At 38.8% G+C, this 17,252-nt stretch overlaps 2 protein-coding genes across 3 annotated transcripts; one reads left to right on the plus strand and one right to left on the minus strand.

The window, feature by feature from the left end:
- The first annotated feature begins 1,219 nt into the window (after window positions 1-1,219).
- Window positions 1,220-4,117, plus strand: LOC119780020 (piggyBac transposable element-derived protein 2-like). Its single transcript, XM_038279895.1, has 4 exons — window positions 1,220-1,385; window positions 1,956-2,161; window positions 3,283-3,369; window positions 3,553-4,117. The coding sequence occupies exons 1-4, from the start codon at window positions 1,383-1,385 to the stop codon at window positions 4,115-4,117; spliced, it is 861 nt and encodes a 286-aa protein (XP_038135823.1). The 5' UTR covers window positions 1,220-1,382.
- A 948-nt stretch (window positions 4,118-5,065) lies between these two features.
- Window positions 5,066-16,209, minus strand: bysl (bystin-like). Of its 2 annotated transcripts, none has more exons than XM_038279942.1 (8): window positions 16,038-16,209; window positions 15,230-15,502; window positions 13,559-13,715; window positions 13,289-13,427; window positions 12,539-12,672; window positions 12,260-12,420; window positions 5,727-5,829; window positions 5,066-5,619 (listed from the first exon to the last, which is right to left on the minus strand). In XM_038279942.1, exons 1-8 carry the CDS (start codon window positions 16,192-16,194, stop codon window positions 5,265-5,267), a joined length of 1,479 nt encoding a protein of 492 aa, XP_038135870.1. In that variant the 5' UTR covers window positions 16,195-16,209; the 3' UTR covers window positions 5,066-5,264. The 2 variants fall into 2 exon arrangements, with proteins under 2 accessions (XP_038135870.1, XP_038135871.1); XM_038279943.1 differs by lacking the exon at window positions 16,038-16,209 and adding an exon at window positions 15,604-15,753.
- Window positions 16,210-17,252: the final 1,043 nt, after the last annotated feature.

The raw sequence follows: 17,252 nt of genomic DNA on the forward strand, positions 1-17,252 counted from the left end.
TAGGTTTCATGTTTTTATTAGACAAATACATAAATGTTGCATCAACTTATTTTATGACATTCATTTCATGATAGATTTGGCCCTCTATATACTCAAAAATGTGAAAACCCTTTTAACAACCCCCTCTTTCAGAACCCCTGCTCTTAAGCATTTGCCCTCTGTTGTCAAATCATGTATTAATTACTTTTTTAGTACATGGATTGAATATTTGATTAAATCTATTGTCCCAAAGGAAATTTGATTTGGGTACATACTCTGGCTGCTACATAGTGAAAACTATGTGTCACACTACATTCACATATAAAAACACTGCTATAGAAATTCCATTATAAGACAATAAATACATAAGGGAGCATGTTACATTACATTCACAATAAAAAATTGGGAAAAATGTATAAAAACCCTTCTTTAAAAAATCTGTTATATGAGATAATACACACATAAAAATGTGACACATGTCAGTTTAAATTTTTAATACCATTGCCTATTTCACAATTTACTGCAATTTACTGAATATTAAATACCCTAAATGAAAGAAGAACCTGTCTGGCAACATGGAGCAGGTCAGACAATCTTAAACCCAATCTAAGAAAATTCAAGAATTGCTGAAAGACCAAGTAATTGATCCTTCCCTGTAAGTATGATTAAACTATCATTTGGGTTTTCGGCATACTGCAGTAAAAGCCATTATCCACAAATGGGATAACTTTTTTTTATGTTTCACGTTAGACTAATAAAACTAGAAGAAATCTTTAATGGGTCGATCCTTTTTTCTTTCAAACGCCACAGCAAACCGGAGAAAATCCAATAAAGTTGGAAAGTGGATAATAAGCGGTTGGATAACAAGGGAATATGAAAAAAAACAGCTGATATATGGATTCTAGTAACTGAATTATTATTGTATTTCGTAATGACAAAACTGATTAAAGATTGGGGTTAAAAAAAGAGCATTAAAGAATAAAAAAAAACAATAAATGGGTGGTAAAAGTATTTATAGATTTTTTTTCCCTTAAGACAGCCACTATTAAACAGTGAGAGGCTCTTTTTCACACCACTCAGTAGTTTGTAAAGGTTTTCTTTCAGAAAGTTTTGTTCAACTTTTCCAAGACTTTAACCCTTTATCGGGCAAGTTACCATATTTGAGCACTTCCGGAGACCTTCTAAATGACGTCACTGCGGCCTCGCGCATACTTGTCGAGTCACGTGATTTGGCCCAGCCAATCAGCAGGGACTAAGCTTGTTACGGTTCGCGCCATTGCGCCGTTCGACCAATCAGCGCGTGTCTGTGACGCGCGAAACGTCAGTGTTTTCCCGGGAGCAGGAAATCACCACTTCGCGGCTTGATTTCTCTAGCGTTTTCACTCGGCTCTCCAAAACTAACCATGGTAAGTTTATTAAACTTTCACATTACACGGTTGAGAAGTTGTACTAAATGATGACAGACATGTTTTTTTCGTGAGACTTTTGGAAATTGGCGAAATCATAGCATGAAAAACAGGGAGCACATATATGTGCATATGCCCAAAACAAGTAAAAACAGACCTGCATCAGTTTCGCCTACTTTAACTCATATGTTCTTTGTTTCTGAGCCACATTTTTGAGTTTCTGTTTACCAAACACGCATTATAACCAACAAATAAAACATTAGAATCTTATCTGATGCTTTTAGAAGCTTTTATAATGATTTATTCACATATATATCTCACTTCTAAAGATTATATAGCTAAAAATGGTGAAAATAAGTGATTTTGGATGTTTTTGTATTATATTTTGTATCACTTAACTGTTATTTTATGTCTTAATAGTATTATTATTTATATTATTAATTGTTTATATTGAATAAGTGATATTATGACTAGTTTTAGTGCTTTTCAAGTATATGGCATATTATTATCCACATAATGACAGTAGCAGTAATAAAAATATACAATAATTATAATATTTTTCTGTTGCAGATTTCAACAAACATGTTTTATGGAAAGAGGAAGGCGGTTGTGATTGTTCCAGCCAACCCTGCCATCAGCGATGACGAAGAGGATGAGGAAGATGATGTGGAGGTCGATCCTGATTACATTCCAGTCAGCCACAACCTGGACACTCCCACCACAAGTGAGATGAGTCCTCCTGCCAAGAGGAGACATGTGCAGCCTGCAGTGGAGGTGCTTCAGGATGGGGAAGATGAGGATGAAAATGAAGATCAAGATGAGCAGGTTATACCGCAAGCTAAGGGTCCCACTAAACCCAAACCCAGACCCACCACCTGGAGGAAAACCAAATTAAGAAATTCACCTCTGCCTGAGTACCAGCACTCTGCTCCCAACTTTATTGGGAAACCTTTTGTGTACTTTTTAAGATACTTTACCCCACAATTCATTAGCCACATAACTTATCACACCAACCTGTACGCCAGTCAAAAGGACATTAACACCACCTTCACCACCAATGAGGATGAGATGATGAAATTTGTAGGAATTCTCATCTACATGGGCATGGTAGAACTGCCATCTATAGATTACTACTGGGCCATGGACACCAGGGTTCCTCAGATTGCCAACACCATGTCATCAAAGAGGTTCAGGCTGCTCAGAAGGATGATCCACTTCAATGACAACACCCTTATCCCTGGCACCACTGACCGCTTCTTCAAGGTCCGGCCATTGTTCACCTTCCTCTGCAGTGCCTTCAGAAGTGAGGAGCAGACCCCGAAGCAGTCAGTGGATGAGGTGATGGTTGCCTTCAAAGGGAAGACAGCTGGGAACTTGAGGCAGTATATTAAAAACAAGCCTGACAAGTGGGGGTTTAAGTTGTTTGCCAGGGCCTCTGAGGATGGATTTATCCATGACATGGTCCTATACCAGGGCAAGACTACGCTGGAGGCCCATGGTGTCCCCCTGACACCTGAACAAAGAGCCTTGGGCGCCACCAGCCAGATTGTCTCTGTCCTGGCCAGTACCATGTCATCCTCCACCACAACAGCCATCTTCGCTGACAACTTTTTCACCAGCTTGGAGCTAGTCCGGTACCTCAAAACTCAGAACTGCAGGTAACAATTACTTTCTGTGAGTGAGTGAATGAATGATTACATTTTTGTTGCACTTTACTGCTGGATATGTAACCCACTTACATTGGATCCATTATTCATCCATTCCATATTTATGTGTTCAGATACACAGGAACTGCAAGGGACAACAGAATTGGACATCCTCCCCTAAAGTCCATCACAGAGATGGAGAAAAAAGGTGTCCCTCGTGGGACCTGTCACTCCGTTGTCAGTGATGATGGGATCCTGGTCCTCAGGTGGAAGGACAATAAAGTTGTCACTCTGCTTTCGACAGACATGGGAGTGGAACCTCTGTCATCTGTCTACAGGTATTGTTTATTTTAGTTTTGTCTGATTGTGTTGTTCCTGTAGATGTCAGTGCTGCCTTTATATTTTTTTTTTTACTTAGCCATTTATTTTCCTCCATTCATTTATATTTTTACACTTTTTATGGAGCTGTTACAACACCAAATTTCACTAATGGTGATCAATAAAACAAAATCGTGTTTTAGGTTCTCCAGTGAATCCAAAAAGAAGGAACCTGTGAGCTGTCCTGCAGTCATCAAAAGCTACAATTCCAACATGGGGGGGATTGACAAGAGCGACATGTTGGTGCACCTGTACCGCACCCCCATGAAGTCCAAGAGGTGGTATATGCGTCTGTTTGCATACACTATTGATCTGGCCATCTCAAATGCCTGGCTGATGTACAGGCGGGACTGCAAGGAACTGAAACTGGACAGCCAGTCTCTGAAAAGCTTCCGGATCGAGGTGTTCAAGCATGCCTCTAACCAAAGGCTGTCTGTAGTTCGCTTAGGAAGAAGCTCTGACAGTCTGAGAGCTGCCTTTGATGTTCCCAAGCCAGTCCGAGGACATCGCTGCTCCAACCCCACTGAGGCTGTGCGTTTCGACCACTCCGTGTTCCACGTTCCTGTCTACACTCATCGCCAAACATGCAAGTACTGCAGCAGGAAAGACAACATTGCAAGGTCCAATGTTTTCTGCGGGGTTTGCAAGGTCCATCTCTGCCTAAATGCAACACGCAACTGCTTTGCTGAGTACCACAACCCTAAATAAAGATAGTCAATAGATATTTAGAAGGCAGTAAGGCACTGAACGTTCTAAAATACTGTGAAAGAACTTTATTTCACAGTATTTTGGAACATTCAGTGCCTTACTGCCTTCTCAACATAAATTTATGTTCTAAAATGCTGTGAAATAATCAAAGTTCTATTTATGTTGAGAAGGCACTAAGACACTGAATGTTCTAAAATACTGTGAAATAATAAAGTTTTATCTATGTTGAAAAGGCACTAAGCCACTGAATGTTCTAAAATACTGTGAAATAATAAAGTTTTATTTATGTTGAAAAGGCACTAAGCCACTGAATGTTCTAAAATACTGTAAAATTTTAAAGTTTTATTTATGTTGAAAAAGCACTAAGACACTGAAGGTTCTAAAATACTGCAAAATGATAAAGTTCTATTTATGATGAGAAAGCAGTAAGGCACTGCAACATCCATCCATTGTTCTATTTTCCTATTATTATATTGTATTGTTATGAAATGTTACATTATACTCTATATTTAAAATATTCTGTCATGATTTTAGATGTTTTCTATGAAGTATTATCTTGTTAAAGTGGTTTCATAATGTTATTAAATGGTGTAAACAAATGTTTATTAAACTATTTCATGTTTTTTCAACAAATTCTATCTTGTGTTCTTTTTAGATTTTTTTTTACCAGAACGGGGCAAGTTACCATATATGATCACTTCGTTTCCTGTGATTTTCAGCATGAAAATGAAATTTTTTTAATAATGTAATTACAGATTATTATTATTGATATATACCACAATGACACCCTGAGATGGAAATTTAACATTTCAAAGTTTTTCAATGAGTGCCCTATAAAGGGTTAAACAATGAGTGAAGTCATGACTTAAAGACAGGATTTGATTTTGTGTGGCTGGTTGAAAAGCAATGACAGTAAATAAAGATCAATGATAACTAAAGCACTCTAAATCAAATTCACACAAAAAATAGTCTCTTTATTCCAAAGCTCACTCATGTTATGAAATAAACTCTTACATCACCACTAATGAGCAAGTCTGTGTGTCAGCAAGATGGAGCCAGATCACAATTACAACTCCCGGTTTCCACAAAGGTCTTTCTGACATGACAGTAGCCAAAGAGAAATGAGAAAGCAGTGATGCAGACTGATTCAGTCCATCTCAACTACAGCAGGGAGTCCAACTTCAACATCTCTTGACTCTGAGTTCTGCAACTCTCTGCGAACCTCTGCTGAAATGTACGGGTGTGTCTGGATCTTCAGCAGCTCCAGCAGTGCTTCCTTCTGCTCAGTGGCAAGGTCGGCCTTGTAACGCTGGGCCAGGGTGAGGAGGCTCTGATGCCACAGCACAGGAAGAACACGTTTGTCACTACGGAAGGACAGGAAGTGAGCCACCAAGGCATCCAGGACACGGAAAGGCAGGGCGTACTTCTTGTCCAGCAAGAGACGTAGGAAAATGCTGTTGGCACCGTTGTACTCCATCTCTGCCAACTTAAGCATTGCCGCGCTGAAAGACAAGAATGATTGGACCAGTTATATGACCCTGGACTACATAACCCCGGCTCTGACATAACACTGTGACAGTGAACTGTGGGTGTAAGCGAGCCGGCCTACCTGGAGTGCAGCACAGGGATGGAGCATTTGGTTAGTATGCTTCCAATAATGATGGCTTCCCTCAGGGTACAGGTCCCAGATTCACATAACGGAATCAGTATACCTGTGTTCCAATAAAAACAGAAAGTAAAGGTTAATTATTCTATCTAGAACTTAAAAACAACTTATCATTTCAGCTTTTCTATCAAGGTTCACATGGGTTTGTTAGAGAACATCAGTGAAAGAACAGGGAACACAGCAATTGTTTTCGGGCAGGTTCCATTATGTAAAAGGTTCTATATAATCGCAGAAAGACGTTTAATTAGAGGTTCTATGGCAAACTGATAACCTGCCAAGATGTAGGAACTAGCTGAAGTGCATTAATCAGACATCGGCCATTGGTAAACTTTGGAGCAGCTGCAGAGATCTGATGCTCAAGTGGGGAAATCTGTGGACAGGACAACTATTAGTGGTGTATTTCAAAAAGATGATCCTTATGGGTGTGTGATAAAACAACAAGCCACAAGAAGTCTTGGTAGAACTTTGCCAGAGGCTATGAAGGAATTAAAATAAATTATTAATAAATAATAAAAATTTTTGTAACATGAGTTCCCCTCTTAACCAAAAGTATTGATGATTGTACAAAAGTGGAACGTACAATATCTGAAATAAAGACTATTTTACTTAATCTTTTAATTTGAGCATTTAATTTTTATAATTTTATGCTTTCCATAAAAAAAAAAGAAAAAAAAAACACAAATATGTTGCCTAGAAGTTAATAACTTTTTGGCTGAAAGAAAAGCACGTTTTATTTTTTTTTTAATTGGTCCTCACAAAGCAAAACAGGTCCCTGCCCTATTTTATTTCACTCCCTAAGAAATATAATATTTTCATGTACCCCTTGCAATGCACTCACAGACCACTAGGGGTACAGAAACCCCAGGTTGGGAATCGCTGGTGTACACCAGTTTATGACATGAGGAAATGGAAAACAGTTGTTTTAGACTTTCTTGAAGCATCTTCGTGTTCCCCAAAAGTAACAGTAATTTTTGAGTTTTTCACAATCTCTTGATCGTAGCGATATTTAAAGGCTAAATCCAAAAACGTGTCTAGAAGTTTATAATTATGAACCATCAGCTACCGGAACTGTCGAAATGTTTTTCCATTTGAAGTTGGCTGCATGGTTTTAAATGTTTCTAGCTATGCTTTATAGAAATGTTGTCAATGCCGTGCTGAGGGTTGTGGAAGATAAATGACGGAATTTGGCTGTGCAGAGCTCGGGGATGGATGGCGCCAAACACAAGGCATTCCTGAAAGGAATCCTGCAGGGGCTGCAGAAGCCTTGAGAATGGGTTGGAGATTCACCTTGCAGCAAAACAAATACAAAACAACAACCCAGATATATAACAGCTGATTGCTGTGCTTTAATGACGTTGACAAAGTCCACAACTTAATTATATCAGAATAAAAAAATGCTGAAAACGAATCAACCTTCCAAGACTTTTTATTCTTATAAAATATTGGAGAAACGTGTACCTGTTATTTATAGTTAATCTTTCCCACTACTTGGTTTGTGTTTATCAATTAAAACCCCAGCAGAAAATAAATACCCATGTGGAAAAGTACAGGGGGTAGGAATGGGGGCCACAGGATGCCTCTTCATTGAAAAGCCAAAAAAAGACATTAACCTTCGCCCTTCAGCCAGAACACTGAATACCGATAGTGGATTGGTCTCCCAGTGAGACAACAACCTAAAACACACTGCAAAGGTCAGTGTGTTTTTTTCATGGAAGTGGATTTACTGCCACACAGAATGGAAGAGAAAGATGCAGCCAGCAAGCAGACCAATGCATACAAGGAGAAGTAAGCACTTTCCCCACAAAACAGTAAGGTCCTGCTACAATGGACTCTGGACGAGCAAGAAAACAATAAAAATCCTGGAGTGAATTATCTATATGCAAAGAAACATCCCAAAAATAATTGCAGCTATAATGGCAATTACAGTATATGCAGGTCACCCATCGGGGGAATGACTAGTTTTAAGATGGACAAGGCATAGACAATCACACACAGCAGTGCATTGCTACGTGTAATTTTGGAGCAATAGCAGATTTGGCATTGCTGGAGGACATCCTCAAAGAGGCAGCATGTTTTTAGAGATCATACTGTCCTGCTGGCAGATGAAGATGCAGGGCTTCTTAGCTGCGGTTTAGATTGTCTAGGGGGATTATTTTGGAGTCCTGAATGGAGCCGACACCAGTGTTAAGGCGGGAACACAGGGTTCATCTACATTCTCACTATGCTGGGCTTCTTAAATATGAATTAGTATTATATAGCTAAATAATTTGGTTTAATGGTTTGAATGTATTCAGCTCCTGCTGTGATTATGACATTTTTCACATTAAGCCTCCTTTCCCCCCCCCCTTTTTTACATACCAATACTTGAGGAATAAATGCCAAACACAGTAAAACCTGTATTCCATAATCTTCACATTGCTTTAGTAACCACCATTGCCACTGTCATTTCGACATGTGATGAGAGCCTTCATTGTATACTGCTTTGCATTTTTTTGTTGGTGGGGTCAGAGCGGCCCAGAGGAGCCTGCAGCTACGCCCCATTCTATGCAAATAAGAACGTGTGATGAAAAAAGGTGAAAGGAACACGTGCAAGCACAGTTTCAGCCAACAGACTTAAGATATATACCACCACCTTTAAACATGAAAGCTGCAGACTCTTTTGTCTTTTTAAGTAATTCTCTCTGCTTTTACACAATTGACTTTGATTTATTAGGTTATTAGGAGGCTTCTGTAGCAATCAAAGCCATGATGAGGAAGTAATGCAATCATCTGAATGAGAGGCGCAGGAACAGAGAGCTGCTAACGACAGGTTTAGATCTTTGTGTGATAAAGTGTAATCATTTTTCTCCACTAAGCCTCTTTGTTTCAACTTTAACGACTTGACTGATAAACTGTTATCCATGTCATATGCATCATTAGTATACGTCCATTATCATCTTGAAAAGCAGCTGATGTAGAAAAATCAAGTAAAAAGCTGCATAATTGAAGGCAATTGTAGCCGTTGTTTTACAGGGTTTTAGTTATGAATTGAGTTAACTTCTGTAACCATAAGGGAAATAAAAATAAAGCTATCTTCATACCAAAGCACTAATCTCTTGTATCTTATGGATACATGCAAAATAATTTATTCTAATGAGGGCTAATATTTTATTTTCTTACTAACAATTAGAGAGTGAATGGAAACATCTCTGAGTTATAAAGCATCAGGAAGACATTAGAACTAATTTCAGAGAAATTCTGCCCTCTAGTGATGACTCATAACCTTTTTATCTAAAGATTTTTTTCTCTCCTTCTATTATTTAGGAGATAATACTTCCTTCAAACTAGTACGACCTGTTGACACAATAACTGATGGGATTAAAGGTTGATAACGCTCTCAACGGTCACCCACAGACATAAGGAGACTGATGTGACCCAGTTTAAGTGGACTGTGACCGTGGCATGCAAAAACCAGCAGTGGTTTGGTTAACTCAACAGACAGTTGCTAATCCTCTGTCAGCGTCCCTCAGAATGAAATGTAGAAATCTAGCACTAAAATTAGAAATGTGTCAGATCCCAGGGAGCCTGATATTTCTGCTCTGCGACAAGCTGACAAATCCTTTCATTCATTTGATTTGCCCACATTTTGTCCTGCAAAGAAACAAAAACAACAACAACAAAACCCATAAAAAGCTGGATATTTGCAAGGTCTGCAGTGGACATTAAATGAAGACCTTATGTTTACAGTTTCTGGAAGCTGCATGCAAAGATTGGAAGAAGCAAATAAAGGCACTGATGGACACTGAAAATAAACTGTGCAGGAGCTTCAGCTCATCCGTTTGCTGTCCTGTTGTACATAGAAGACAATTCTTTCTACATCACTGTTAGTGCTCTCCATGCTGAGACACTCAGGCTTTAGTAGTTTACTGATAGTTGCTGTTATACATCCTTTGCAATGCCAGCTTTTATGTCTCTGACAAAAGAAGGAGCACAACACCTGATGTCTTAATCCACCTCTTGTGAAGGTTATCCTTCTAGTTGTGGTTAGTAACTGTTGCTACCTCATCCATACCATGCAACCAAAGTAGATCAGGGTCGCCATCAAATGCACTATAGAAAAAAAGACCGAAAATATCCTTTCTGTCCCTAATTATAGAAAATATACTAAACTACAATATGTAAAAGGTAGATAAGGACTTTACTGAGAGAATAGGTGCATTTACATCCATTTTGTTGTATCACTCATCTGTCAACTGGATCTCTCTGAAATAGGATCCTACCCTGCCTGCTGCCGCTTTTTTGTTGTTGTTGAATTTTTAGATAATTGTAGTTAAATAAAAACAACTAAAATCCAGATTAAAATAAGAGCAATCATATTTTGCCAGACTTATGACTTCAGACAAACATTTTAACAGAGAGAACATTAAACGGCCCCAATTCTGTCAGAGAACTCCTTAATAATTTTTATACCATGTAGTTTAGCATTTTTTACAATTTAAGGATAGAAATAATTATTTTAAATACAGTTATTACATAATCTATGGCAACCTGGATAATAATTGGTTGTACATGCACATATGAGCTGATGGTACGGATCATGCTTTTGGTACAGATCTGATAGTGACAGTTAGCAAAGCACCGTAAAGGCTAATTGCTGTTCTCTTTAAGAGTTACAATTTGGTTTAGTGAATGTATCATTAAATAACTTAAACACAGCCATGAATGTGGTCTGACAGCAGTAGCAATAAGCTATAAAAATGGAGCCTAGGCAGAAGTTCAACTGAAGAAACCTTTTGCTCGCCTACATCCACCTGCGACACAACCAATCAGCTTTGAACCACACCTCCATGAAAGCCAATCGGCATCCAAAGTTCATCTTAAAAGGCCTCTGATCGTACTGGTCTTCTCCTGTGTGCAGGCGGTGGATGAGCTGTGACTAAATTCAGATGACAACGTATCAACCCTCCAGCCCAGTCTCATCTCAACCGGTCCGGCAGAAGACCGCCATGGTGAGCCTGCCAGAGGCTGGGAGTGTTTCCTCTCCACTGTCGCTCCATGCTTGCTCATCATGGACAGATTCTCTCAACCTGCGTTATCCAACTGGACTTTCATCAACCAGGTCCCTGAGTGAAGCTCTAGTATCAGCCCATGCAATCCACTGGATCTCCCCATAAAGCTCAGCAGACTGTCTCGCTAAAAAGCAGTCTACAGACTGACCAACTTCATCTATCTCCACTCCATCACCAGTTTCAGGCCTGGGGGGGGAAACAGCCCTACTCTTTGCTCCTGTTCATGCATATCTATCAAAATTAGGTGCTATGTTTCCTGCCGAGGTCTGAGCGCCAAACACAAAGTAATTGTATCAATAAATTTCTTCTAATCGTCTTTTCGCAACATTAGCTTCACTGTTGATTTTGAGGAAAGTGAGGTTAGATGAACACTATCTTGTAGTTGAACAGCATTTTTTTTTCTTTTGTGTCCAGTGTTGATTTTATAACATAATCAGTTGATGACAGCTTCTTGAAAAGAAATAACCTGAAGATGCTTTGCTAACGTTACTAACAGCAACTGGGAAGAAAACAAAAGCTACATGTGCAACTACAAGCCCCACCCTCTGGTGGTCAGCAGGGACCAAACAGAACTACTGTCTCATTGGTAAGGTTGTAAAACAGCCAACAGCTGTATCCAGATACTATGCTAATTTGGAATGGTGTCTATACCAAATACAAGTGTTGTCAGCACATCTTTGCTATCGTTAATTTAAAATTTCTAGATTATTTACACATTAAAAGAATAACACCTGCCTCAACCATAAGATATCATCAAATAGGGTAATAGTTATTTTTTGGTACACTTTTCTGACTAATACAACCAGCGATTCTATTAAGAAAACAAGTTCCATGTTGAATCAAAAAAGGTCAGTTTCTTATAGTTGATAAATATGTTCTACATTCCTTTAATTAATCGGCTATTTTTATTCCCATTTAATAACGATATCGTGTTTTAGTAATGTGACAAGCCTACTAAAGAGGCACAATTTAAGGAAGAGTAACCTATCTGAGACAGTTTTCATTTCTTAGGCTGGTTACACCCTCAAAGTGACCAAATTTAACCAGTGTGCAGAGAAACACGTCCACAGGTGAGTAGGAGAGAATCTGCAGGTGCAAAAGCGCAAGGCGTAAGCTCAGAGAGTTAGCACGCTCTCATGCTTGTAATATACTGGGGGCCTCATTGACCTGAATCTAAACTCACTGAACGTTCAAGAGGTGGATGGAGAGTAGGTTAGTTTACAAGCGTGTGTTTTAATAAAACTGCTCATGAGTGTTTATCATGGGTGTGCAATTTAGGAAGAATTCTGATTCAGTAAAGCTATTTTAAAAGACTTAAAATATCAGGTGATCGGCTTTGTCTCCAGACCTGCAGATTTTGTTACAATGGAATAACTACCTGAACGAATCATTCGATCAATCAGTAGAAAAGTTACATTAGTGACCCACCTTTAAACCATGCTCCTGGTTTGAATAGGGCCTTCTTTAAGGCGCTGTACAGGTGAAAGTTGAGTCGCTTGTACTCTGCAATGTCGTCTCGAACTCTAGGCAGCAGCACTAAGTTGTAAAATCTCTGGGCCATTCGTTCTTTTAGATTAGAGGAAAAGATTCTGCAACAGAAAAGAATACATATATGTATTGCCTTGTTAAACCATCCAATGAGTTTTTCAGATACAAACATGAAAATGAAAAAAAAAAAAAAAAAAAGAATATAGACTATAAGATCACCTTGTAGCTTGGTACATGGCAGCTGCTGTCCAGGTCTCGGGTTCAGTCAAATACAGAACCTGCTCCCAGTTTGAGAGCGCAGGGATGATTTTAAAAGCTTTTGGCAGTTTGCCGCTGCGGTACTTTGACAAAACCTGGCAGAGAAGATGAGAGTTTATTAAGTTGTTCCTGGGTTTACATTAAACTCACACTTAGAAACAGGCTTTTAAAAGCAAACTAACTGAGAATAACGAGGGTTTGGTTGAACTGAATGACAAACATGATAAGGTTGATGAATATTATAAAGACAATAAAGCTAGAGATAAACAATGACTTTATAGAACAGTGCTGATAACTCTCTACTTTGGTTTGACTGCAGACACAGATACTTAAGTCTATCTAGATATTTATACCAACAGCATGATTTTATTTAAAATCATTTCCCATTAATACTGACACTTTTTAGCAATAAATCAACTTGGCTGCAGTTCCTTTATCCCCTCAACAGGAAAATGGCTTTAGTTCAACAAATAAGCTAATATAGCTTTGTAATATAAATTTTCTATTGTAAAAAGGTTTAAATTTGTCTGTACTAACTTTGCCCTGATTAAAAAAAATGAAAATCTATACCAACCACCTGGCCTTGCAACCCAAGTTTATACCATTTTTAGAAATTCAATCAGGGGTCACACTTTGGACACCTCTGACCTGGGGACTCCAGAGAAAAGCAGCTTCGTTTTCAACCATTCGTCCACATTTCAGACAACTTACCTTACTTACACCTTTGTACACCTCTATTATTCTTGGGTCCAGCTGGGGCATCGGGTGCCCTGAAACCTCAGACATCACTGTCCCCACCTCAGTCTGTTTCTCTGTGATCTTCTCCATGATGATGTCCGCCAAGGTCCTCCTGCAAGGATCAGGAAAAATAAAAAATAAGAAAATTATTAAAACCATCTCACTGCTGGAGGAAAAATGTAACCTAGCAGTTAGCTATCCTAATACAGAGAGGTGGGTTAAAAAAATCTGGTTAGTCCTTACCTGACTGGAGGGTTCTTATTCATGAACATCTCAATTGCTTTCTCATCATCGGGGTCCACAACAACTTCAGCATCACACTCTGCATCGGCACCACTGGCACCTGCTTCTCCCAGCGCTGGCCACTCCTCATCTGAGTCTGCATCCTGAGATGCGGGGCCTTTAAGGGGATTACAGAGTAACAACAAGACATTAGGTAGTCACTCAATATTATCCTTTGAATATTCCTCACTTCCCAGCCTCACATTTTTTTAAGATTGTTTTCATAATTGCAAGAAACCAATCTAAACATTAGGATAAGAAAGTATTTGATTTGTTAAATCATATTATTAGCACTTAATAATACATTTATATATATATGTATACATAATGTGTTAAATTTACTCTTTTAAACCGAAATAAGTTTTTCATTCAATCATGATGTCACACATTATAAAACAACAATGTTGCAGATGAAAAGTTTCAATTTGTGAACACCATTTTCAAGTATTGCCACAGATTTTGAGCTGGATTTAGGTTCTAAATGTCATGCCCAATCACAACCATGTAGCCGAATACTACAGTACAGCTCATTGGTGAATGTGTATGGTCGTTGTCCGGCTGGAGGTTGAATCAGAATCAAGATATTGCCATGTAGTAGCGGACAGCAGTCCGGATCCAGACCCACCCTGATTTAAAACATTTATAAATTACTGCATGTTGTCTGATTTCACTGCTGCTGCTTCTCCTGTTTGTACGGTAAAACCCTCCAGAGCTTCTGAAATCAGGCTGCATGTGATAAAAATTAGTCAATGTACTTTGTCAATCAGGGCTGCTGCTACTTTTAGACACAGCAGGCAATCCTTTGGTAACCCAGGCGATGACAAAGAAGGAGAAAACGACGAGAAGAAGTGAAAGAAAGTGTGTGGACTGCTGTAAGAACTGCGGTAAACTGGTGACAGAAAAGTTAAATGGTGTGCTCAAAGATGACCACGTAAATTTTGTGTATGTTTGGCTCAACCTACTGCTGTGAAGCAGGATTCTCCAACATGAACATAACCAAAAATAAATATTGATTCAGCCTCAAAATGAGCACTTTGATATGTGCTTTAAAATTGTCGTTAATCAAACCAAGGTCTAAAGCCTTGCAGAGCAGCCTAAAGCCAACTTCTCCCATTAAGCCATAAAAGAAGAAGAAGGAAAAACAAACAAACGGTCAGTTCAGGTGTTTCATGAAATATGTGAATCAGGAAATTGTCTATATACCAAACTGAATGATTTTTGTTCTTTACTTAAAAAAAAAAACACTTTAAATTTTAAAATGTAAAAAAATGTTCTATATTTGTATTCAAAAAGTAAATGTATAACATAGGGCAGAAACGCCTCATTTTATTTTAGTGTTCAGCTCTATACCCACATTAACTCTGACCAGCTTCCCTGCAATAGCAAACAAAACAAAAAAACAGCAGCATGGAGCTGCCATGATGTTTAGCTGGAGGATTGAGGAAATCTGTGGTATTATTCCCACTACACATTATATTTAATATATTTAATAAATTAAAACCTAAATACTAAATCGATGAGGACAATGATTATAGAGATGTTTTGACAAAAAAATAAATAAAATAACAACCATGTGCACATTCTGTGTTTAAATAAGGCAGCACTGCATGTAGTGTAAAAAGGCCCTCTAACCCAGAACAGTGAGCGGCTCCTTCTTCTTCTTCTCCGGGGCCAGTCCATATTCAGTCTGAAGCTCCTCCTGTTGGATCCGGGCCTGCTGTAAGATCTTCCTGGACAGGCGCTCATCCACGTACTCATCCTCATTTTCTGTCCGGACGTCTCGCCCCTTCACCCGGCCTCGGGCTCGGATCGTGTCCGCTTGCAGGATCTGGTCTGCCAGCGCCACTGCCGCTCCTCCGCCGCTCTTTTCTCCTCCTCCTTTGGATTTCTTTACTTTGGGCATGACTGTAAAAAATAAAACTCAGACTGGAACAATAATAGAACTTGTCTTATGTTAGCATTAGCGACCTAATCTATAAACACAGCTTGGCAAATAGTGTAAACACCTTGTAGCGCGACACGTGCAGACGCCGAGCTCAACGGAAGTGACGTCATTCTCGACCTTAAGTTTAGCGAAATAATACATCGATTAAAATTAATTGGAAACGATAATATGCAAAATAAGTTCCCAGAAAAAAGTAAAATTATTTTTTTTGCATTTATTTTATCATTATCATTATAAAAGTTAATATCTCTACATTTTATTTTTTTGTGACCCGGATATACTTAAATCCAAAAGAGGAGAACGGAAGTTATCGATGGGGGTAACATGGTAAGCTCCCAATTTACCTTTTAGCCGTGGTTTATACATACATATATATATATATATATTACTTTTAAATGTGTATATTGTCTCTCAAGTATTAGAATGTCTGTTTCTCGGTCGCGGCGCTTTTCTTTGGTGATTCATTGTGAATAAAACCAGAGCAGTAGAACTCGCCTGGCTCCTCGCTGCTCACTCTCTCTGTCCTGCAGTGTGTGCCAGGTTCCTGTGGTGGAGGGGAAGAGTGTGCAGCAGACAGTGGACCTCCTGCACAAGAAACTCGAGCAGCTGGGGGCCGTGAAGCATGGCAGCTTTTGTGTGGACTGTGAGACATACCAGTCTACAGGCAACGCAGGAGGTAATGTTCAGCATCATGCATTTCCTTTTTATGCTTAGGGTCAGTTTCCATTTCGGGGACACATTTTCACTAAAACATACACTTCCGGTCTGCCTGTCTTGAGATGCTGCAACATCCATCCATTTTCCTTCATGAGAATTTAGAGAAGGCGATAACCTAACAGTCATGTTTTTGGACCGTGGGAGGAAGCCGGGGTACCCGGAGAGAGCACACAAATGCTCAAGGAGAACATGCAAACTCCCTGCAGAAAGACTCTGGGCCGGGAATTGAACCCAAAACCTTCTTGCTGTAAGGCAGTAGTGCTACCAACTGGATCACTGAGCTGCTCAGATGCAACATTTCTGTATTATTTTCTACCTTGGTTATGCCACATAGTTTATTCTGAGAAGTGCACCAGAGTGCAACTCATTTAGAAATCAAATATATGTTAACTGTGGTAACCCTCTCAGGGCTATGAGTTAGCCAAAAGCATACAAAAATAAAAACTGTTTTAGTTGCATGGTGGACATACTCTTTGCCTTAAAAAATGCCCCGTCCATAATTGGCAAAAGTTTTGGTTGACTAAGTTCAAATTCTGTTTAACAAAAAAAGTATTCTGTCAATCAGCATTTGCTTTCTAGTAATAGAGTAATTAAAAAAAATGTTGACAGATTAATCAATGAGCAATATAATTCCTTGTTGGAGCCCTAAATGGTATGCTCCTAGACTATTCAAGCTGTTTTTCAGGCGTCTGGAAATTGTCCCCAATGTTTCCATAATGTAACTCACCAAAACAATGTGTTTTAGGTACTGCCTTAAAACGTATCTGGTTTGCCTTCATTTACCTGAAATGTTGTAGAGCAAACAATGAGAAGTTTAGAGTCATCAAGTTGAGCTAATTGTAATTACAACAATAAATTTGTTAAATGGAAATTTTTTTGAAAAAAAAAAAAGAAAGTTTTTTACAGATCGATAAGGTGTTTTTCCAGTCATATTGAAATTCTTATATTTGCAAAGCTGCAAGGGAAACAATTTTTTTGCATCACACAAGTCAT

This window comes from Cyprinodon tularosa, unplaced genomic scaffold (genome assembly GCF_016077235.1).
Source record: "Cyprinodon tularosa strain WSP-4 unplaced genomic scaffold, ASM1607723v1 ctg154, whole genome shotgun sequence".
In the NCBI taxonomy this organism is placed as follows: Eukaryota; Metazoa; Chordata; class Actinopteri; order Cyprinodontiformes; family Cyprinodontidae; genus Cyprinodon; species Cyprinodon tularosa.

What these genes read in the sequence shown, in the direction of transcription:
- LOC119780020 (XM_038279895.1), top strand. An exon ending in GTGCAGCCTGCAGTGGAGGT is followed by an intron (nt 2,162 to 3,282) that starts GCTTCAGGATGG and finishes CAGTGATGATGG; the next exon opens with GATCCTGGTCCTCAGGTGGA. An exon ending in CCTCTGTCATCTGTCTACAG is followed by an intron (nt 3,370 to 3,552) that starts GTATTGTTTATT and finishes ATCGTGTTTTAG; the next exon opens with GTTCTCCAGTGAATCCAAAA.
- bysl (XM_038279942.1), bottom strand. Translation starts at nt 16,194, where the DNA reads ATGTCTCACAGTCCACACAAAAGCTGCCATGCTTCACGGCCCCCAGCT. An exon ending in GGAGCCGCTCACTGTTCTGG is followed by an intron (nt 13,716 to 15,229) that starts GTTAGAGGGCCT and finishes ATCCCCTTAAAG; the next exon opens with GCCCCGCATCTCAGGATGCA. An exon ending in AATAAGAACCCTCCAGTCAG is followed by an intron (nt 13,428 to 13,558) that starts GTAAGGACTAAC and finishes TGATCCTTGCAG; the next exon opens with GAGGACCTTGGCGGACATCA.